Source organism: Coptis chinensis, chromosome 6 (assembly GCF_015680905.1).
Source record: "Coptis chinensis isolate HL-2020 chromosome 6, ASM1568090v1, whole genome shotgun sequence".
NCBI classification, from domain to species: domain Eukaryota; kingdom Viridiplantae; phylum Streptophyta; class Magnoliopsida; order Ranunculales; family Ranunculaceae; genus Coptis; species Coptis chinensis.
Window position 1 is genome coordinate 71626794 of NC_141461.1, and position 24100 is coordinate 71650893.

At 36.2% G+C, this 24100-nt stretch overlaps 2 protein-coding genes across 14 annotated transcripts; both read right to left on the reverse strand.

Annotated features, from left to right (window-relative positions):
- Nucleotides 1-1924: 1924 nt before the first annotated feature.
- Nucleotides 1925-22262, reverse strand: LOC147494288 (uncharacterized). Of its 12 annotated transcripts, none has more exons than XM_086567012.1 (7): nt 22122-22262; nt 20075-20175; nt 18985-19040; nt 17785-17877; nt 4079-4132; nt 3468-3556; nt 1925-2394 (listed from the first exon to the last, which is right to left on the reverse strand). In XM_086567012.1, exons 2-7 carry the CDS (start codon nt 20106-20108, stop codon nt 2256-2258), a joined length of 465 nt encoding a protein of 154 aa, XP_086423138.1. In that variant the 5' UTR covers nt 20109-20175; nt 22122-22262; the 3' UTR covers nt 1925-2255. The 12 variants fall into 12 exon arrangements, 11 of the variants coding, with proteins under 11 accessions (XP_086423138.1, XP_086423137.1, XP_086423136.1 ...); XM_086567011.1 differs by lacking the exon at nt 22122-22262 and adding an exon at nt 21579-21730; XM_086567010.1 differs by lacking the exon at nt 22122-22262 and adding an exon at nt 21561-21730.
- LOC147494289 (O-fucosyltransferase family protein) lies at nt 21869-24100 on the reverse strand. Of its 2 annotated transcripts, none has more exons than XM_086567004.1 (3): nt 23694-24100; nt 22546-23606; nt 21869-22419 (listed from the first exon to the last, which is right to left on the reverse strand). In XM_086567004.1, exons 1-3 carry the CDS (start codon nt 23846-23848, stop codon nt 22406-22408), a joined length of 1230 nt encoding a protein of 409 aa, XP_086423130.1. In that variant the 5' UTR covers nt 23849-24100; the 3' UTR covers nt 21869-22405. The 2 variants fall into 2 exon arrangements, with proteins under 2 accessions (XP_086423130.1, XP_086423129.1); XM_086567003.1 differs by having other exon boundaries at nt 21869-22415; nt 23694-24097.

Below are 24100 nucleotides of genomic sequence, written 5' to 3' on the forward strand. Positions count from 1 at the left end.
CTGATTACATCATTCAAGTGGGGGAGTACTTTTACACGTACATCGAGTACCGGTGCTCACAGGTTCAGATGTAACGATGAATTTGGTGGTTATTGGAGGTGGACAACAGAGAGGAAGTCAATATTTAACAACGAAAATCAACTACTCGGGCACAGAACCAATTATCGGTACCAGAACGATTGCCTTGAGCATAAGTATACGATGGAAGTTTGGCCCTTGTTTGAGGAGGGAGCTGCCCCAAACAAAAGAATCACACAACTCTTGTGTTTTGCCGTCTATTGCAAGATAATCAGGTGTCAAGTTAGAGGGAACAATGAGCCAGAATTGTGGCTGCTGCAGCTGCAGTTGCAGAGGGGGGAATGTTAGCAGAGTCAGGAATCCTGGCAGCCTCTGCAGCTGAAGTGGCTGCAGACCAAGAACGAGGTCTCACCGGCCAAGGTTTTTACTGCAGTGCCTGCGTAAGAGAACTAGTAAAAGCCAACCAAGTTCTTGCTCAAAGCGAACCAAGATTACGTCTTGGGACAACAATGTAACTCTTGGATCTTGATTTGTTGAAGAGGATCATGAGATCATCCAGTGTTTTGGAAGAGGGTCGCATTAGATATTTATTGTTTCTCTATGATGAGTACGAACAAAAACTGGTAAGAAGTGTTCCCATGGAATCTGAAGTCATAGAGGAAGAGGATCCAACCTATTTCATTTTTGCAATGCGTAACACTGTAAAAGAGCAGCAGCATAACCTTCAAGTTCTCGTGGAAGGCAGGCTTCAGTTAACCTTGATAGAGCAGCAGCATAACCTTCTTGTTCTACTCTTCTATATGCGTCTATTCTGTTGTTTATGCGGAAATTCTGGGACTTACCAGCAGCAACATACTTCAGCACAGATCTAGTGATAAAGGATGAAGCAAATACAGCATGTGATGAGTGTCTCTGGAGAACAATGATCATTTCGATTAAGCCCACCTTCTTGATCTAACAAGGGCAATAGATAGACTAAAACCTTGCAGAATAGCAAATATTATCCTATTTACATTGGAGGAAAAAGTACATAATAAGTATATCCGTTGTTCTTATGCTATATATATATCATTTTCCCTGTTCTTGCCCCACATACATACCAGTTTGCGATATAAGGCTCCCCACATATACCCCTGCACTAGACCAATCTGTAACACCATGAAACTCAAGAGTCTCTGCCTTTTCAAGTTCTAGGTCGTACAAAACAAGATCAAATTTGTTCGTCCCTAGAAAAGCATAGCAATCCTAGATCTTTAAGCGTCTCAGAGATGGAAAACAATTTTGTCCGTTAACTTTTTACACCATATTCCTTCACCACCCATACATCTGATCGGATCTCATTAAAATCATTGAGTATAAAAAGTGACCTCCCAGCACATCCACATCAAAAAGCTTGACTGAAGTGCATTTTAACAAAGTTAGGATCATTGATTAAAGAGTACCAAGATTTTCATGCCAAATGATGAACTTCTAATCCCAAGAGGAGCTTCACAGGAAGCCTCAAAAGGATGTTTGTAATGATACGTGGAGGATTCGACATTCTTGGTTTTCCCTCGTTGCGAATGATGCATGGGCTTAAGGAAGAGAGGTTTAGATTTATGGGAAGAAAGTAATACACGGTGAAAGAGGGAAGTCTACAGTTCAAAGTTCAAACACTTGGGGAACTTCGCCAGCAGCCAGCTCGCAAGCATTGTTTATTTGTTTATGTCTATTGTGAGTATTTGAAAAGAATGCTTTGAGAAAAACCTGTCTTCAATACGCCCAACAACAAATGAGGTCAAAACCCATTCTTTTGTTTGTTGCCAACTGGTTAAATCCCGGGGCTTTCTATTTTGTTTGTTGGTAAAGGACTAAAGGGAGTAAAGGCCTTCTGGAATCTGGATTCTGACCAACAAATAATTTCCCCTTTCTATAAGAAATTTCTATTAAAATTAAACTTTAAACAAATGTTCTAATAGATCATAGGTCCAAGTAGGAGGACTAATTCCTGCATACCTATTGGCCCATATTGCTAATTTATAAGCCTCCCTATTACAAGAACTGGAAATCCAGAAAAACTTCTTTTTTTTTAAAAAAAAAAAGTAGCAATTGTAGTACAATCAGCAAAACCTGTATGTATCCTGCTGTGGTTGTCTTCAAGCTTCCAGTCTAGATTCTCATTCTTTGCTGCTATAGAGCTTTCATCAGTTGCTGCTTATCTCCTATATCCACTTTGTTGGTTGTCTGCAGCTTCTTTGCTAAGACTGCAACAAGTTCTGATCTAACACATTCTGTTTGAAGGGCAGTCTGACACCTGAACTTGCCATAGACTGTTCCAAGTATATTCTACCAACTTGTCTTCTACACAATGATGCTGCTGCTCCCCTGCTTGTTCCCCTGTCATAGCCACCATCCAAAATAAAATTTGGACCAATTACTATATAAAACATTTTCATTCATGCCAAAGTCAGTCAACAATAGATATGTTTTCTACTGCTCCTGGGGGGGGGGGGGAGATCTGTTTTAAAGGCTTTTTCAATGAATAACATCTCATTTAGGAGGGATAGAGCCTACCCTCGCAAGGATTAAGAAAGTAAAGTTATTAATGAAAAACAAAAAGATGAAGAATCTTGAGGAATGTACCAAAGACTTTTGGGATGACACTTTAGGACTCACCTGCGGGTGTTGATGTTGCGGGTGTTTCTTTTGTACTTATGAAAAAGCGCAGCTTCATCTTAGGAGATCATCCTAAGACAGTGAAGCAACTCATGACTAGAAAGTAGCAGAATGAGAGCATCCCTATGACTACTTTCTTACTCTTGAAAAGGAAACACATCATGTTTTGAGTTGTACTTTCCTGTAAGTACAATAGCTTGTAGGAATTGTGCCTTCGGGTCAGGCCTTGTACTCATGTTGCATCTTTGTTTTGTATCTCCCTCTAATGATTATACTCTTAGGGAGGAATGTAAGCTTCAAGCTTTGGTTTAATATACAGGTGGGGGTCTGCCTTAACCTCAGCTTAACTTTTCAAAAAGAAAAGAAAAGAAAAAAAAAAAAAATCATTCAGTTGTTTAGTCTAGTGGTCAATGGGTGGGTTTAAGTTCCCATCCGATTCAGTTTTCAAGATTGTCATTTGGCAAATTGGTGATACCATATAACATTTTAAGGTCTTATTGGCAAGTGAGTGAGTCTCAAAAGGCAGATGCCAAGATTCAAAATCAAAGAAATGCCATCATGTCTCACCGTGCAAATCATGAGCGCAATAGAACTTGTTGGTCTATAAGTATTACTCCCCTCCCCGAGATGATAGGTTGTTATGTATTGTGGTTGGAGGAGGATGCAAATGGCTGTATCTATGACAGAATTTGATCAATACTGGTTGAGGTCTGCCTAACCTCATAATCATTCCAAAAAAAAAAAAAAAACAGAACTAAAAACTACATATAAGTAGGGACATAGGAAGGACATACCACATCAAGCCAACGACGACTGTAAACATAAGAGTGGAGATGAGCTCTTGAGCAAAGCGTGTTGAACAGTTTGATGCTTTAGGATCAACCTAATAAGTGAAAAGGTATATAAGATGAGTATCCCAGTTAAGAGATGAAGCAATATGACAGCGCGAACAACAAATATTAGTGATTCTTCCAGGCCCTTGTATAAAAACACCATCACGGGGGAATCTTTTCAAGAAATGGAACAAGAACCACAAGGTTTTGAACTTTTGATTAGGAATAAATTTCAAATATCAAGGTTCCAGTTCACCCTAGCAGTATTTGGAATTTAAATAAAAGTACAAAACCGCACAAAAAAATTCATTTATCTTGTCCGTTATTTTTCGGAACCACAAAAAATAAGTTTTATTATCAACAAAACTGAAAAAGATGTTAGAACAATTCCGGTTTCATTTCATAAATTCATTCGAGAATATTAGAACAAAAACAATCAAAATTGCAATAAAGTTCAAATTATCTTGGTTTAACTTTTTATTTGAAATTAAAAAATTTCTGTTTTGATCCAGAGCCAAAAGAGATAGTATAAGTAGATCAATCTAGGATGATGGCTATGTTCATTTCCTTACCATCAGCACATGCAATGGCTGCTTCTCACATATTCCAGGGCTCAAAAATTTTACCTACAAATACAATTACGACAAGGTAAGTAAAACTAAAGCTAATTCCTATTCTATATATCAAAGTTCTACACTCTCGATGCTATTGCAATAAGTAGAGTAGAGAATTCGTTCTACTCCTAGTTATTTATAATTAACATTAACGACGATTATCAATTCTATCAAAATCAATGAGTACGGATTAATGTAATTATGCTAACAACGAGGGAAATAACGTAATCGAAATGTTCTAAACAATAATATGACAATTAAAATACTAAGGTTCGAATCTAGATAAAGAATTAGGGGGATTTGATTCCACCTTAATTCGACTTACTAAACTACCAAGAATTGTCGTAATTCGAATTGCAATGCTTTCGCATAACAATTGGGTCTTTCTAATCCCTAATTGTTCATGGTAATCTCTACCAACTAACAACTAAAATGTGAAACAATCAAACTCATTCTAATGGTAAACTAACTACTTTTTAGAATGGAATAGATCATTACCAATAATTCTATGCTAATAACAATCAAATTTCATCAAGGCTTCCTCAAACCCCTCTAATGGAGGTTTTAGCCTTGAATCATTATACTATCATTTCTAACACAAGAACAAATAGAACAACTCATTATTGAATAAACAATTAAACTTTATAAATCTAATTTAACAATAGTCTAAGAATTAAACTGAAATTAAAACAGAATTTAGGAAATGAAAGTAAAACAAACTAAGTATGAATTTAGGAGAAACTAAAGCTAAACAAGAATTGAATCATAAAACTAAATTGAAATGAAAAACTAATTCTTTATTATAAAACTAAATCTGATTCTAAAATAAAACTCATTCTTTGTTCTAAAACTAATTAGCTGAATGTAAAAAAAAACTAGATCTAAAACTAAGTTATTGGATCATTACTAAGTAAAAACTCTATATCTTAAGAGCTAAGTCTTTGTCTCTCATATGGAGGAGACAAGATCCACAAATTCGTGCATGGGCTGAAATCGAGCCCAAAACCTCAATACTTCAATCCACAAAGGCTTCTCAACTAGAAATTACTTCAACAGCCCTTTTCGTCCACTTCTGCTCCTCTGACTGGGTCAAGACTTGGACCATTGGAAACCTCTTTCCAAGCGGATCGTTTTGACATAAGGTAGGCCCAATTCCGAAGTCTGAGTCTAAAGATACGGCCTTTAGAAGTTCTGCTAACTTTTGTGAAGTCATGCTTTATATCTTTGACTTTTCAAATTTTAACCGTGGGCTTTAAAAGGTTTTTTCTCCTTGAATCTTGGCCTTTTATCATATAATTTCTTAGCAACCAACCTTTGCTCCTTTATCTCAAGAAAAAGGCATTTCTTATTATATTTTGACTCCAATGCCCGAAATAAATGCCCGAAATACATAAGAACACGATAACAATACTTAACTCTTTTACTTATTAATCACATAATTGGTCAAAAGCGATATTGTTAAAGGGTTAAAACTACGGTTTTGGCTCTTATCAAACCACCTCCAAACAAAGATTTTGTTTGTCCTCAAGCAAATATGAGAAATTAGAATAAGTGACCAAAAATGGAGTTCTAACTAATCTCGTTTTCACGAGTCGATTATTGTATTGACCATATCGCAACAAAACCTTAAACCATTAAGAATTCCCTAGTGGGCCGAAGTTATAGCCTCATAAGAGTTTTCCAAAGAAGATACTCACAAACTTCATCTATACTATAACGACTAAGAAATAAAACTATTATTTCCTTATTTATGTCTCAATTATCTATACATCTCACTAAGAATGAATACTGTAATAATCAAGCCAAAACCTAAGCTAATATATGCAATAATCAATCATCTACTTAATAAACATATATACAATGAATAATACTATGAAATGCACTAACAGTCCGTTTTGAAACTTTGGAATAAGCGTCCTTAAGTATGTCCTCACATAAAAGTCAAGACAAAAAACACTCACGATTTTTCCGCTCCAAGTTACGCTTATTCCAAAGGTGGTAATGTGGGTGGTACACTTTACCTTACAAACTCAATGACACACAAGGAAGCCGAAGTCGATCAAACACATCTGCCACTTACTATCACACTAACCTATTCCTAATTGAGCTAAAGGTCTTTATTAGATATTGCGGGATTAGGTGATGGTTTAATAATGAAGGAAATGGATATTAAAAAAAAACCAGTCTGAGATAATAGAATCTTCATATTTTATAACTAGAGAAAACCTTGTTTTTTTGCTTCTACACTTTGTTTCCATCTTTAGCCTTTTTATTTTGGCTTTTTGACTCTTTTTATTCTATTTTTGGAGCTTTTTTTTTGTTTTTATTTTTATTTTTATTTTTATTTTATTTTCTTTTCTTTGGATGAAAACTTCTTTTCTTTTTCTTTTCGGAAGCAACTAACCTATTCCACAATTTTTTTTTTTCACTCATCCTATTCTCAGACTCGTTCTAAAATGGGTGGGTTGATTTTTTATTTTGTTTTGTTTTTGTAAAAAGGTAAAGGAATTGTGGTTTATGAAAGGCTCAGAGGGGCGACTAGCGGAAAATAATTCATAGGTTTCAATTTTTGGCTATATCGATCCAAAGATGGCCTAAATTCTCGCTTATGATATGGTATAGTGATCAAGCAAGTGGACGTGTGATTTCTCTATCCCGAATTTACTTTTTCCTTGTGTCATTTCTCAAATATTTCACTCATATAAGGTTTTAGGCTATATTCTCACAGGATTTGTAGAATAAGTACTCTAGCCTAAATTTCATAAACTTACTGCCAAACAATCATAAATATTCATGTAATATATTTATAGAAAGATGCAAAGATTATTACATATATATCAACCTAAGTTTCTAAAAACTATTCTAATGCAAAAGCTAACGTGAGACTTCTAGATTACTAAAAGCATAGAGAAAGAAAACAATACCAATATTTCTAAGTGTATATCATAACTTTTTATTTTTTTTATTTTTTATTTTTTTGAATTTTTGAACTTTTTACTAGAAAACAAGTGCATATTGTACATATCTATATCCTAACAGGTGCCTTAATTTACGCGTGTTACTATGTCACCCCCAAACAAAAACATGTTTTGTCCTCAAAGTAAAGAATTAAAGAGGATAGGAGTTACCAATGAAACGCGTGAAAGTTTAGAGTATCTGCAAAACAAAGTTAAAACATACTAATATAGATAAAGAAAAACAGACGCAACTCTATATGAGTTCCACCCGTTATGAGGATAACAAGAGTCAAATTGCTTAGGACATAAGCAGACACTAATTGAAACTAAAAAAAAAACTTATCTCAACTCCAGCGTTTAAGCGTCATCACTCTCCTCTTCATAGGACCAAAGTTTTTTTGCGTCCTGTCACGCTATGATAATTTGCCAAGCCCTTCGCCGTGTATCATCAACCCGTGCTAACCTGTCAAATGTTACTCGGTCTAATGGGGTGTAAGGAGCAACCAAATGAGGTTGTACCTGCCACCCCGGCCAAGTCATAACTCGAAATGAACGAACCACGCAATTGGTGGGTCTCATGATTTCAACCCCAACCCAATCCGCGGAACCGGGTAATTGAATAAACAACCGCGCATGATACTTATGCCTTATCTTATGGGCTCTCGCTAGACTAGCCACTAAAACTCTGCGAATGTCAGATAAAGAAACGCCCCTTGCTAAAGCAAAGAAAACGCCACCGCCTATATTTATTTGCGTATAAACCGCCACTCCTCTAAAATATTTATCAAGATAAATAATATAGTGGTGCCTACGTTCAGGGACAGGTTACCAAGGGCTATATTATATTGCCCTTGGTCCATTACACGAAACACCCCTCCCCCATAAAACTCGTGAAAATACACATAGTTATAGAGGTATGTATTATTAGTCATATATCCCCACGTGTTTGTAGGATCAGGCAAAAGCATTCCCACAACCAACGCTACCAAAGACTTACTGAATTCCATTATCTTGTTATTAACTACGACGGATAATTTTTGTTATCCATCAGGTTGATAAAAGAATTTAGCATTATTATAGAAATATGCAGTAAGTTGAAGTGAATACGAGTCGTCAGGACTTACCAGTAGATGTCGTCATCCTAACTACACGATCCTCTCGCGGAACGATCCTTCATAGGTCTCGCTACCCAACAAGTCTTCGAAAGATCAGGTATGACTGTAGGAGATGTCATCACAATAAATACTCTCTAAAAGTGATGCAAACAACCCTGGAAAAACTCACAAAAAATCAGAAAATTAAAGTGGCTACGGGTCGGTCGGGTGCTTCGATGAGAGCGAGGCGCACCTCCTCCTCGCGCTCCTTAATTGGCTTGGTAGGCTTTGGCGCCGCTTCTATGGTGGTGTGTAAAAGCGCGGGCACGCCCATGTACTCGAAAGGATGAAGTAAAAAACAAAAAGAAAAATTTAGAAGTTTAAGGTGAGAGAAGCAAGTGAGGGGTGTGGGTTATAAGTGTAGAGTGAATCAAGTATATATAGGGTTTTAGTTTCTAAAACGAATATCAACAAGTTGCCAAAAAATTTTAAGGCAATTGCCGGAAACAAAATATTCTAAAACCAAAACGGAAACAAGTTAGGTGCATATTCCAAATATAAACCAATAGCTTTTTGGTTAATTTCAAAATAGCAACTTCCTAATTCTATTCATTGAAATTTCATTCTACAACAATATCTAATCTTAGGCACACCCATATCGGCAACATTCCCAACAACTCATATTTCCATAATTTGCAAAATTTAACTTCTAAAACGGTGGACAAGATAAAAACAATGCGAAAAACAATAATACCACCCCCAAACACTTCGGGAAGGTGGGATTCATTCAAAAATCATTGCATGCTTAGACAAGAACCAAATTAAATTCAAATATAAATTAACTACATAATTCAAATTTAACTACTGAATTTAACAACTTAACATCCAATCTACTAAAAACAATAAAACAACAAATTTCCTAAACTACTAGCAACGATATGAAGATGGGCCCGAGCCATCCGTCCTTCGGCGACGACACTCATGCCTCACAGACTCCTCTGAGGAAGAACCCCCCATGAGTGGCATGCGTTCTAGAATTTCCAATTGGAACCGGCACTGTGCCTCCATAAATGCCTTCATCTCTACCCAACGCTCATCCTCAAGCTGGACAATAGTCTCCATGTTAGCCTGGAGATCCGTTTGACCATCGTTGAGAATTTCAAAATTCGTTTAAAGGTTCTTTTGGTTACGTTAAATGTTAACCTGCTTAGTCTGTAAGTCTTCACAAATATTATTAAGGGAACGCAAACCACGATGCAGCACTAACATGTGTTCTACATCAGAAATACACCTTTCCAAGGCATTGGCTTCAAAACATGCCGTATCCTCCTCCTCATCATCTAAATCAACTACCCTATCCTCCGGCAACCTTCAAAGTCTTCTGGATACACTCCATATAAATAGTTGCATTTGAATGCAACTTTAACATAATATTATCAGATTTTGTAACAGTCCCAAAAGACATCATGATCTTAGTGATCAATACAGGGAAGGGTGCAATACTTTTTCCAACTCGTCTAATCATATTTAATATATTATCGAGGATGCAGAATTTATACCTTTTCTCCTGCAATATCCAGAGAACGTGCAGACAGTTCAAACCGATCTTTTTGACTTTCTCTTTCCCAATGACGTTCTTGCCAATCCACTGAGCTACAACCAGCTGGTTGGTTTGCAGAGATGACTGTCGGACCACAATATGAATTCGGATTGTACTGTCCCTCCAATGACAGTGTCTCTCATCAATGTAGGAACTCCACCATACTGGGATTCTTGCAAGGTGGCTTCGAGATGGTGTTCTGGCGTAATGCCTAAAATATCAACCAACAACTCTCTAGAAACTTCTCTCCTCTTCCCAGTCACCTTCACAAAAAAATTCTGACCCTCCAACTCCCTCTTCTTATAGAATTGTTCGACCAAATCGGAGTGATAAAAGTCGTTCTCCGAATACCACAAACCTTTCCAATTCCGCTGAATCATTTTGTTACTGTAAAACAGCACAAAGTGGTCGACTTTAAAAACTTGTTCCGGCAAAATTCGTCGTTTTTTAGTCATTGAAGTTTGGAGTCGATCTGTGGGCTTGAGTGCAATGTGAGGAATGAGTTTGAATCAAACTCACTCAAAATTTTGGAGTAGGGGCGGTGGTGGTTGGAATTTGTTGCTTTTTTTATATATATATATATTTTCGGTGATTTAAACTGTTGAGAATGGTGGTGGAGATGATGTGGAGAAGATTTGGAGTGGGGGAAACCTTTTTGGCGTGGTGGTATTTGGATTTCTTTTTTTTTCTTTTTCTTGGTTAGGGTTTGGTTGATGTTAATGGCGGAATTGGAGAAACTCGCGATCTGTGTTTTGTGTTTGAGGAAGGAGACACACATGCGTGCAAGATTTGGGCCCAAGACCAATTCGATTTTTAACAATTTCGTTTTTATGCGCACAAACTTAAACTTAAACTTAAACTACAATTTTTTTACCTCTATAAAATTTGTTTGGGGGTGGGGTATTGGCATTTCCATCCTTGATTGCTCAACTTTCCCTTTTTGTTGCTTATGCCGTTTAATCATATTTTGCTTCGGGTTGACATTATCTATGAATTTAGATTTTATTTGTTCGCATAATTTACGTTATTCACGCACTTCGAGATATTTTACCATTTTTATATGTCAACCACGGTTAGAATAGAGTGTTTTATGGATCATTGGATTGGAAATCCTTTGTTGATCGTTTTCATAACTCATTCGCAAAAATCGAACCGGTAACGAATCAAGAATTTCAGTTTAAGTTTGCGCGCATAAAAACGAAGTTGTTAAAAATCGAATTGGGTTTGGGCCCAAATCTCGACGCATGTGCAGCGCACGTGCGTCTCTTTCCTCAAACACGAAAACAAATCACGAGTTTCTCCAATTCCACCATTAGCATCAACCAAACCCTAACAAAAAAATAAAAAATAAAAAAAAAAAAAAAAATCCAAATACCACCACGCCAAAAAGGTTTCCCCCACTCCAAATCTTCTCCACATCATCTCCACCACCATTCTCAACAGTTTAAACCACTAAAAATATATTAAAAGAAAAAACCAACAAATTCCAACCACCACCGCGCCCACTCCAAAATTTTGAGTGAGTTTGATTCAAACTCATTCCCAACATTGCACTCAAGCCCACAGATCGACTCCAAACTTCAATGGCTCAAAAACGAAGAATTTTGCTGGAACAAACTTTTAAAGCCGACCACTTCGCGTTGTTTTACAGTAATGAAATGATTCAACGGAATTGGAAAGGTTTGTGGTATTCGGAGAACGACTTTTATCACTCCGATTTGGTCGAACAATTCTATAAGGAGTTGGAGGGTCAGAAATTTTTTGTGAAGGTGACTGGGAAAAGGAGAAAAGTTTCTAGAGAGTTGTTGGCTGATATTTTAGACATTACGCCAAAACGTCATCTTGAAGCCACCTTGCAGGAATCCTAGTATGGTAAAGTTCCTACATTGATGAGAGACATTGTCATGGACAAGATAATCCAATTCACATTGTGGTCCACAACGTCTCTGCTAACCAACCAAATTTCAGAGCTCGATGGATTAGTAAGAACGTCATTGGGAAAGAGAAAGTCAACGACATCGGTTTGAACTGTCTGCACATTCTCTGGATATTGCAGGAGAAGAGGTATAAATTCTGCATCCTCGATTTTATATTAAATATGACTAGAGGAGTTGGAAAAAGTATTGCACCCTTCCCTGTATTGATCACTAAGATCCTGATATCTTTTGGAGCTGTTACAAAATCTGATCGTATTATGTTAAAATTGCATTCAAATACAACTATTTATACGGAGTGTATCTAGAAGACTTGGAAGTTGCCGGAGGATAAGGTAGTTGATTCAGATGATGAGGAGGAAGATACGGCATATTTTGATGTCAATGCCTTGGAAAGGTGTATTTCTGATGTAGAATGCATGTCAGTGCAGCATCGTGGCTTGCGTTCCCTTAATAATATTTGTGAAGACTTACGGACTAAACAAGTTAACATTCAACGTAACCAAAAGAACCTTCAGACGAATTTTGAATTGCTCAACAATGGTCAAACGGATCTCCAAGCTAACAAGAGACTATCGTCCAGTGTGAGGATGATCTCCAAACTAAACAAGAGACTATCGTCCAATGTGAGGATGAGCGTTAGGTAGAGATAAAGGCATTTATGGAGGCACAACGCCAGTTCCAAGTGGAAATTCTAGAACACATGCCACCCATGAGGGGTTCTTTCTCAGAGAAGTCTGTGAGGCATGAGCGTCGTCGCCGAAAGACGGATGGCTCAGACCCATCTTCATCCCAGGGCCCATCTTCATCTCGTGGCTAGTAGTTTAGGAAATTTGTTGTTTTGATGTTTTTATTATTTTTAGTAGATTGGATGTTAAGTTGTTAAATTCAGTAGTTAAATTTAAATTCTGTAGTTAATTGTTATTTGAATTTCTATTTTAATTTAAATTGGGTTTTGTCTAAGCATGCGATGAGTTTTGCATAAATCCCACCTTCCCGAATTGTTTGAGGGTGATATTATTATTTTTAACATTGCTTTTATCTGATACACCATTTTAGAAGTAATTTTGCAATGAGTTGGTTGAGAAAGTTGCCAATATTGGAATGGCTAGGATTAGATATTGTGGTAAGATGAAATTTCAATGAGTTAGGAAGTTGTTATTCTAAATTCAATCCAAAAGATATTAGGTTTGCTTTGGGATAATGAATCTAAGTTGTTTCCGTTTTAGGTTTTGAAAATATTTTGTTTCCAGCAATTGCTTTAAAATTTTTGGCAACTTGTTGATATTCATTTTAGAAACTAAAACCCTATATATACTTGATTCATTCTACACTCACAACCCACACATTTTACTTGCATCTCTCACCTTGAACCTCTAAATTTTTCTTTTTGTTTTTCACTTCATCCCGCTTTCGAGAGCACACCAACGCTACTATATAGGCTAATTACGAAGCCCTATCAACAAACGCCTGAACGCTGAAAGTTAGAAAGGAGCGCGACCCGCGCCAAAGGCCATTTCGGAGCGCACCCCGCGCCCTACCCTCGTAGCCACTAAAATTTCTGATTTTTTTTTAGTTGTTCCAAGGTTGTTTGCAGCACTTCTAGAGAGTAGTTATTGTGATGACATCTCCTACAGTCATACTTGAGCAGTCTTTCGAAAACTTGTTGGAAAGCGAGACCTATGAAGGATCGTTCCGCGAGAGGATCGTGCAGTTAGGATGGCGGCATCTACTAGTAAGTCCTGACGACTCGTATTCACCTCAACTTACTGCATATTTCTATAATAATGCTAAATTCTTTTGTCAACCTGATGGATAACAAAAATTCTCCGTCGTAGTTAATGACACGATAATGGAATTTAGTAAGTCTTTGATAGCGTTGGTTGTGGGAATGCATTTGCCTGATCCTACAAACACGTGGGGATATATGACTAATAATGCATACATTTATAACTATGCATATTTTCACGAGTATTATAGGGGAGGGGTGTTTCGTGTAATGGACCAAGGGCAATATAACATAACCCTTGGTAGCCTGTTTCTGAACGTAGGCACCACCATGTTATTTATATTGATGAATATTTTAGGAGAGTAGCGGTTTACTTCTGCAAATAATATAGCTGGTGACGTTTTCCTTGCTTTAGCCGAGGGACATTTCTTATACAACATTCTCAAAGTTTTAGTGGCTAGTCTAGCGAGAGCCCATAGCATGAGGCATAAGTATCTTCTTATGCCTGTTTTGGTTTTCCCCATTATCTTGTTATTTTTACCGAATTATGTACCCGGTTCCGCGATTGGGTTGGGGTTGAAATCATGAGACCCACCAATTGCGTGGTTCGCTCATTTCGAAGTTATGACTTGGCCGGGATGGCGGTCTGACCTCATTTGGTTGCTCCTTACACCCCATCAGACCGAGTAACATTTGACAGGTTAGCACGGGTTGATGAAACACGGCGAAAGGCTTGGCAAATTATCATAGTGTGGCAGGACGCAAAAAAACCTTGGTCCTATGAAGAGGAGAGTGATGACGCTTAAACACTAGAGTTAAGGTAAGTTTTTTTTTTAGTTTCAGTTAGTGTCTGTTTATATCCCAAACAATTTGATTCTTGTTATCCCCATAACGGGTGAAACTCATATAGAGTTGCGTCTGTTTTTTTTTATCTATATTAGTATGTTTTAACTTTATTTTACAGATGTTCTAAATTTTCACGCGTTTCAATGGTAACTCATATCCTCCTTAATTCTTTATTTTGAAAACAAAGCATGTTTTTGTTTGGGAGTGGCATAGAAACACGCATAAATTAAAGCACCTGTTAGGATATAGATATGTACAATATGTACTTGTTTTCTAGTAAAAAATTCAAAAATTCAAAAAAATAAAAAATAAAAATAAAATAAATAAATAAATAAAAAATTATACTATACACTTAGGAGTATTGGTATTGTTTTCTTTCTCTATGCTTTTAATAATCTAGAAGTCTCACGTTAGCTTTTGCATTAGAATAGTTTTAGAAACTTAGGTTAATATGTAGGTATTTTGCATCTTTCTATAAATATATTACATGAGTATTCATGATTGTTTGACAGTAAGTTTCTGAAATTTCAGCTAGAATACTTATTCCACAAATCCTGTGAGAATATAACCTAAAGTCTTATACGAGTGAAATATTTGAAAAATGACACAAGGGAGAAGTAAATTCCGGATAAAGAAATCACACGTCCACTTGCTTGATCACTATACTATATCCTAAGCGAGAATTTAGACCCTCTTTGGATCGATATAGCCAAAAATTCAAACCTATGAATTATTTTCCGCTAGTAAGCCTCCTCTCGCTTTCTTTAAATTTTTTCATAAACCACAATTCCTTTACCCTTTTACAAAAACAAAACAAAATAAAAAATCAACCTACCTATTTTAGAACAAGTCTGAACATAGAATGAGTGAAAAAAAAAAGAATAAAAAAATATGTGTAAACAAAAATTAGTTAGTTGCTTCCGAAAAGAAAAAAAAAAGTTTTCATCCAAAGAAAATAAAATAAAATAAAAATAAAAACTCAAACTCAAACTCCAAAAATATAATAAAATGAGTCAAAAAGCCAAAAAGCCAAAATATAAAAGCTAGATATGGAAACAAAGTGTAGAAGCAAAAGAACAAAGTTTTCTCTAGTTACAGAATATGAAGATTCTATTATCTCAGACTGTTTCTTTTTTAATATTAATTTCCTTCATTCTTAAACCATCACCTAATCCCTGCAATACATAATAAAGACCTCTAGCATGAATAGGTTAGTGTGATAGTAAATAGCAGATGTGTTTGATCGACTTCGGCTTCCTTATATATCATTGAGTTTGCAAGGTAAAGTGTGCCCACTGCACACTGGAGTTGCGAAACTTGAGCGGAAAAATCAGAGTGTTTTTGTTTTGACTTTTATGTGAGAACCTAGTTAAAGACGCTATTCCAAAGTTTCAAAAACGGACATGTTAGTGCATTTCATAGTATTACTCATTGTGTATATGTTTATTCGTATATGATTGATTATTATGCATATATTAGCTTAGATTTCGACTTGATTATTTTGTATTCATTGCTAGTGAGATGTATAGATAATTAAGACATAAATAATAAAACAATAGTTTTATTTCTTAGTCGTTGTAATATAGATGAAGTTTGTGAGTATTTTCACTGGAAAACTCTCACGAGGCTATAACTCGTCCACTAAGGAATTCATAGTAGTTTAAGGCCTTGTTGCATATGGTCAATGCAATCGCACTCGGCGAAACGAAATTAGTTAGAACTCCATTTTTGGTCACTTATTCTAATTTCTCATATTTGCTTGTGGACAAGCAAAATACTGTTTGGCGGTGGTTTGATAAGAGCCCAAAACTGTAGTTTTAACCCCTTTAACAATATCGTTTTTTACCAATTATGTGATTAATACGTAAAAATTAGTACTGTTATCGTGTTCTTATGTATTTCAGGCATTGGAGCTAAATATGTGTAGAAATACGCCCTTTTGCGAGATAAAGGAGCAAGGGTTGGTTGCTAAGAAGTTCTATGATAAAAGGCCAAAATTCAAGGAGAAAAAACCTTTTAAAGCCCTCTACAAAAGCTTCAACGCCAACGTAAACAAAGACACAAAAGTCAAATGAGAACTTTCAAGACCAGTATCTTTGGACTCGGACCTCGAGACCGGACCTACCTTATGTCAAAACAACCGGCTTGGAAAGAGCTTTCCAATGGTCCAAGCCTTGACCCAATCAGAGGAGCAGAAGTGGACGAAAAGGGCTGTTAAAATCATTTACAGCTGAAAAGCCTTTGTGGATTGAAATACTGAGGTTTTGGGCTCGATTTTTCGGCCCAAAACATAGCTCCTCTGCCCATGCACGAATTTGTAGATCTTGTCTCCTCCATATGAGAGACAAAGACTTAGCTCTTACGATATAGAGTTTTTACTTAGCAATGATCCAATAACTTAGTTTTAGATATAGTTTTTTTTTTACATTCAGTTAATTAGTTTTAGAACAAGGAATAAGTTTTATTTTAGAATCAAATTTAGTTTTATAATAAAGAATTAGTTTTTTATTTCAATTTAGTTTTATGATTCAATTCTTGTTTAGCTTTAGTTTCTCCTAAATTCATAATTAGTTTGTCTTACTTTCATTTCCTAAATTCAGTTTTAATTTCAATTGAATTCTTAGACTATTGTTAAATTAGATTTATAAAATGTAATCATTTATTCAATAATAAGTTGTTCTATTTGTTCTTATGTTAGAAATGATAGTATAATGATTCAAGGCTAAAACCTCCATTAGAGGAGTTTGAGGAAGCCTTGATGAAACTTGATTGTTATTAGCGTAGAATTATTGGTAATGATCTATTACATTCTACAAAGTAGTTAGTTCACTATGAGAATAGATTTGATTACTTCACATGCTAGTTGGTAGAGATTACCATGAACAATTAGGGATTAGAAAGACCCAATTGTTATGCGAAAACATTGCAATTCGGATTACGACAATTCTTACTAGTTTATTAAGTCGAATTAAGATGGAATCAAATCCCTCTAATTCTTTATCTAGATTCGAACCTTAGTATTTTAATTGCCATCTTATTATTTAGAACATTTCGATTACGTTATTTCTCTTATTATTAGCATAATTACATTAATTCGTACTCTCATTGACTTTGATAAAACTGATAATCGTCGTTAACATTAATTCTAAAGAACTAGAAGTGGAACGAATTCTCTACTCCACTTATTGCAATAGCATCGAGAGTGTAGAACTTTGATATATAAAATAGGAATTAGCTTTAGTTTTACTTACCTTGTCGTAATTGCATTCGTAGGTAAAATTATCGTTTTTTACCACTTATCAAAAAGATGTTAGAACAATTCCGGCTTCATTTCATAAATTCATTCTAGAATATTAGAACAAAAACAATCAAAATTGCAATACAGTTCAAATTATCTTGGTTTAACTTTTTTTTTTAAATTCAAAAATTTCTGTTTTGATCCAGAGCCAAAAGAGATAGTAAAAGTAGATCAATCTAGGATGATGGCTATGTTCATTTCCTTACCATCAGCACATGCAACGGCTGCTTCTCACATATTCCAGGGCTCAAAAATGGCTCTTCATTGTTCTCGGATGCACGCTGCTTCAGATCTTGCAACTATTTGTAAAAGCAAAAGTTCAAGGTTAGCAGATTACTGACTAAGAAAAATAAAATCCTACAACTAAATTTGACAATACAATAATCATTCCCACCGAAAATGAAATATAGAATGGGCTAAGAACGCTTGAGGATATACAGTTTCAACAACAGGAAAGGGAAGCTTAGAAATACCAAAATAGGAAGATTAGAAGGTTTTACAGATCGCTCATCCGGAAGGCATTCTTCAATTTTATTAGTAACAACAAGAGCACGAAGGTATTCTGCAACTCCTTCCAGAGTTCCAGAGCTACAAATATTGTAGCTCTACAAAACTCAAAATTTAGAATATGTTCAATAAGGTTCCTCCCAGCTATGCATCCATGTGGATTTTCTATCTTCAAGAAGAAAAATAATATCTTTTTGTAACCAGGATCCAACCTTTCAGCTGCATCCTCTGAGAAATCTACTTCAGGTTGTGCATGCGAGAGGAAGCAATTTGAGATTAAAAACGTACACATATGATCAGAAATCTGCCATGTATGTTGTTGCAAGCAAAATGCATACGTAGATTCAAATGGTAACTATAGCATGTTGTTCATGGTTTTCCACAATAAGGTTTCTGCTACTTTTCAAGTACGCATTTTCTAACTTCACTATTTTTCTACCTAAGCTCCAATGTACCTAAGCATGCATTTCCTAAAATAAAGTGGGATGAAGCTATGGATGAGCACCAACAAAATGTCTTCTCTAAAACTTCCTTAAATGCTCCAATTGCAAATTTCCTCAAATGATTGCTAAAACAGTGGGTAAGCATTCAGCTGCAATGTTCATCAAAATCTTGTGATGGATAGGTGTAGGACATGCTGTGGAAGAGTTCTTCCTAAATTAGGGTGTCACATACATTAATTTTTTCTATGGGTTAGTATTTTTCATTTTTTTATTATGCTGAAACACCCGTTAGCTTATATTATAGTACATATACTTATTCCATAGTATGGCAATCACCTTAAGGTGTGAAAAAGAGAGGTATTTCCGTTACTCTAAGTCTTCAGTGTAAAATAATACTGACAATTCCCAGAAGTAAAAACTAAAATGCAAGATAAGAAGATGAAAAGTTAATCGTACCAAAAAGGTCACTTGGAGCTTGAGTTGAGTTCCACACATCCCCATTGCAGCCACATCTGAAATGGCCAAATAGAATAAAAGTTGATAATATATAATCTTTAACATAACGTTTGGCAATTGAACTGCCTTCAATATCCTTCCACAACATCATCAAATAAGTCGAGAAACTAACTTGGTAATTCTAAGAACTTTACTAGTATATTAATAATGAACCAAGAATAATAGCCTAGACTTATGTCGCCGTCACCGTCGCCGCTGAGGTCTTCTTTAGCAACCAAAGAAAGTCTTGCAAGATTGCAATGTATTCAAACTCCAAAACTAACCTCCAAAACAAAATCAACCTGCAAAATCTAGTAAATTATTTGATGTCCATTAAACACTCACTAATGTTAACACATGGTCTCCCAGATCTGCTTATCTGATTCTTATTGCAAGCAGATGTCTACAATGTCTATGTAGAATATATAGTGCACCAGTGATATAGTGCTTACTTTTCAAAATTAATATCACTAAACAGATCATACAGGAGGGCCAGTAGGTAAAACACAATCAGTTGTCTCATCTAATGCCTTCTGCTAACCAGTAGCTACTAAGCAAGATCCGGGGGTGGGGTGGGTGGATATACCGTGGCATAAGCATATGGTGGCATCTTAATTCCTATGTGAAGAATGCCAGATTTTCTTCTTTTTCCCTCTACTTATGAAAGATTCCTGTACAGGTAAAACTACCCATAAGCTCCAATTAAATGGGTTGGTTTACTCAAATCACTCATATTTGGTGTAATGCCAAATTAGTAGAGTTAACATTCCTTGATTCACTCGAACACCCTTAAATCCAAAGAGATTTTTATTTTATTTTCGCCTAAAGTTTAAACCAACGAGATTAGAACTACTTCCCTGAAAATTCAATAAAAATAGCCTTAAAGAGCTGATACAATTTCAGAGTTTCAACTGCCCCAAGTTCACATTCAGTTGTGGTTAAGTGAATATATTCGAAGTATGATGTGTAAGTTGAAGTTGCATATGGATCCAATTGAATATCACAGTAATCATTGAAAAAATGAACATGAATCAAAGCGGTTACCAGTTACCTGCGGAAATTCTGGGAGTTACCAGCAGCAACATACTTCAACACAGAAACTCGAAATCTAGTGATAAAGGGTGAAGCAAATCCAGTATGTGATGAGTGTCTCTGGAGAGCAACAATTATTTTGAATGAGCCCACCTTCTTGATATAACAAGGGTAATAGATAGACTAAAACCATGCTGAATAGCTAACAGTATGCCATTTACTTTGGAGGAAAAAATACATCTGTTTTTCATATGTTATACATCTCATTATCCTTGTTCTTGCCCCACATAAATACCAGTTTTAAGTGATACAAGGCTCCCCACGTATACCTCTGCAATAGACCAATCTGAAACACCATGAAACTTATGAGTCTCTGCCTTTTCAAGTTCTGGGTCGTACAAAACAAGATCACAGTTATTCGGTCCTAAAAGAACTTTGCCATTCCTAGAAAAGCATAGTACCCCTAAATCTTTAAGTTTCTCGCAGATGGAATATAATTTAGTCCATACATGAACTTTTTACACTATAATCCTTCATCACCCATACATCAGGTTGGAAATCGTTAAAACCATTGAGTATAAAAATTGACCGTCCCAGCACACCCACATCTATTATATTGTTTATACACAGGGAGTTGAATTTCACCAAACGTTTCTTCCACGAGATCAAAATAAACAACAACGAAGGACTAGTCATTGCTATCCAATGGGGATTTTCAAATCCAAATGCACTTGATGATCCACAAACATAATAAGGGGCAACACCTACCCTTCTCCATGAATATCTTGCTAATGAATAAACCTTGAATTCAGAGCCAACATAGTCATCGAAACTAAAATAGTGCCTCAACTTGACCACCTTAAAATCATCTAAGACAGGATCATAACCAAAACCATGTAATAGGCATTCGAACAAACCCTTACGAATGCCTATTACATAACTAAAACCATGTCATGACTTCTGCAAACCAGGAGCTACTAAGCAAGATCCCCTGGGGGGTGTGGGTGGGTTGGATTTAAGGTGGCATAAGCATATGGGTCATGGATGGTATCTTAATTCCTATGTGCAGAATGCCAGATTTTTTTCGATCTTTTTCCCTCTACTCATGAAAGATTCCTGCAAGCATGAACTCATACAGGTAAAACTACCCAGTACCCATAGGGTCCAATTTAATGGTTTAGTTTACTTGAATCACTCATATGTGATGTAATGCCATATTAGTAATTTAGTAGAGTTAACAAATTCCTTAATTCACTTGAATACTCTTAAAACCAACGAGATTAGAACTACTTCCCTGAAAATTCAATAAAAAGAGCCTTAAAGAGATGATACAATTGCCCCAAGTTCATATTCAGCTGTGGTGAAGTGAATATTCGGAGTATGCCAACCAAAAAAAAAAAAAAATCGGAGTATGATGTGTAAGTTGAAGTTGAATTGAATATCACAGTAATCATAATAAAAATGAACATGAATCAAAGCGCTTACCAGTTAGAATCACTACATACATGCATATAAGAACTCACTATGGTAAGAAGTGGCAACTTAAAACCGCCAACGAATGAATACAATGATCCGTGTAGGGCGCATTGTTGTAATCAACCCAGCCAAAGTGCCCAGAAGAAGCAAGCCCCAATCAGGAATTAACAAAAACATTTCACCAAAAGAAATACAAACCAAAATTAATTTAAATAATAATTGGAACGTCACCTTACTTCTGTAGGACTTCACAAATTGATTTGAGAGAACAATTTAGCTTAGCCATTAAGAACTTAGTAACAAACTAAAGAAGATGGAAGTCTTGCATCAACTGGGCTTCCAAACCAAACCAATTAATCACTAGTTCATTACTAATTTACTGTATTGAACCTCAAAATCCCTTCACACAAATACAAAATTGCTCATTTGTAATATATCTTCACAAGATGTATCCAAACGATAAAACAAAAAAGTGATCTTTTCACAATCATACCATCGCAACTAATCAACAATCTAAAATCACTACAAACTGAGCATATAGGTATTTAAGGTAAAGAGACAAATGTCAAATTTTAAATGCGGAACGGTACCTTCCAAATGCACTCTTAGTGAGCCATGGCATCCATTATTGAACAGCAGGTGTCCATGGGCTTGCCTAGAAACAACTTGTCATTGATCATGTTCTGGATTTCCATATGTGTTGAAAGCAGCGCTCGCAGGAAAGGATGTGAAGAATCTTGGGAATGACTCAATCGATTGAGTAGATACAAGTACAGATCATCCACTTGGAGAAGTCAAAGGAAGTTCAGGGCCAAACTTACAGGGCACTTGGTCAATCAGGACTTTGAGTAGACCTGCCTCCGATTCTTCACTGCTAAGGTTTCCTGACTTGAACGATTCAGAGGTGACCCAAAACAGATGAGCCATTTGTATAAACTTCGAATTTGAATTCACTTTAGGAAGTAACGCAGTTAAAAGTATGAGCCCAAAATCAGTGTTGCAGATTAGGCTAACCTTCATTCAAGCAAACACCGTTTTTCCTCAATAGCTCTACACTTTCTGCTATGGTTGACCCAGAAGTCCCGACAAAACCCAGTTTCCCACAACTGCAAACAGCTTCTTCCACGTACAGAAGTATATCGGGTAAAATATCAACACGGCAATTTTTGTTCTTCTTATTAGTGTTTAGATTCCTAGAGAGAGAACCAGATCTCAATCCATATTCTGCATTTGCAATCTTCTTTGCAGCCTGTACCACCAGCTCATCCCCCTCTTGCAAGATATGCAATTTGTATGTATCTGAATCCTTCAACAATTTCCCCAAGTAACTTTCAGTCCAATTAGCTTCAGAAAGATCGGTCATCACAAAAATGTGAATAGGGAGATTGCCATCTTTCCTTAAAGACTCTAATTTTTGTTCCAACCCAAGAAAAGTAGACTTCCAGTGGTTCTTGAACTGTCCATCTAGCAATCTAAGCTGCGTACAGAGGAAAGGAGCCTTTATTTTCTCAATGGCAAACTTTTTCCCGGCACTTATAATCTCAGGAACGAATGTAAGAGCATCAAGCTTACCAAACAAAGAATTTATTCTGTGGTCTCTTGGAGCATCATGGATATCAATATAAAGCTCGGAACCTTTGTACGGTGAAGTAAATAGGCTTCCAAAAGCCAAAATAGTAGCTGATCCCGCTTCAGAACCAGGTCCAAGTGCCTTGTACACATCTCTACGCTTCCTAGTATATGAAACTTTCTTCTTTTTCCTAAGCTGCTCATCAGGTTGGAAGGAATCCAACATCCCATCTTCACTGTCTTGTTGGTAAGTCCAAACTGTAGTCCTACAATCTTCACCTACTGCATATAAACATCCTTCTACATTACCATCCTTTCCAGAAAGCAAAGACCCACATTGTTTCAAGCTATCAAATAACGTTGACTTGACCTCAGACTTATCGAAACATGCAAGATCTGTCTCAATCCCACACCACAGCATAACAAACACCCTAAAATCAATAATCTTAATCAATGACGAAGACACCTGCGGCGAGAAATCCACAATGTCTGCCATTGACACATATCTGTAACAAAAATTCTAACAATCATTAAAAACCAAAATTTATCTACTAAATTACAAAATTGACAAAAGGGGTCTTTAATTAACTCACCTGTGACTCTGAATGAGCTCAATTACATGACCCCACACTTTCATTCTCAGCTCCATTGGGTCCAACACCCTAAATTTAGGACAGCTACCAAGAACAACAGCATGATGGTCCATAACAGGTGGAACAATTAAAGTTCTATTGAGAATAGAAGCCATCAAGATTGCATTTTTAAGTTCTGATAATTGGTTACTGAAACCACTATGTGGTGCAAACCATAGAAATTTCTCACCTTTGCATTGTGGGAATTGGGGAATAGGGAATTGAGTGAGTTAGGGAAGAGTGATTTGGAGATTTGTGTGTAGGAAATTAGGAAGAAGATGGATATTAGGAATAGGAAAATTGATAATAAGGGCTTGTTTGGTGTTTTCTTTTTCCATTTTGTTTTGGTGTTACTGAAAGTGTTCATC

What these genes read in the sequence shown, in the direction of transcription:
- LOC147494288 (XM_086567006.1), bottom strand. Translation starts at nt 19,089, where the DNA reads ATGTTAAAGATTATATATTATCAACTTTTATTCTATTTGGCCATTTCA. An exon ending in AGCTCCAAGTGACCTTTTTG is followed by an intron (nt 17,878 to 18,984) that starts GTACGATTAACT and finishes TTTTACAAATAG; the next exon opens with TTGCAAGATCTGAAGCAGCG. An exon ending in AGCCATTGCATGTGCTGATG is followed by an intron (nt 3,557 to 4,078) that starts GTAAGGAAATGA and finishes TTCACTTATTAG; the next exon opens with GTTGATCCTAAAGCATCAAA.
- LOC147494289 (XM_086567003.1), bottom strand. Translation starts at nt 23,848, where the DNA reads ATGGCTTCTATTCTCAATAGAACTTTAATTGTTCCACCTGTTATGGAC. An exon ending in GAGCTCATTCAGAGTCACAG is followed by an intron (nt 23,607 to 23,693) that starts GTGAGTTAATTA and finishes TTTTTGTTACAG; the next exon opens with ATATGTGTCAATGGCAGACA. An exon ending in CGGTGTTTGCTTGAATGAAG is followed by an intron (nt 22,416 to 22,545) that starts GTTAGCCTAATC and finishes CGTTCAAGTCAG; the next exon opens with GAAACCTTAGCAGTGAAGAA.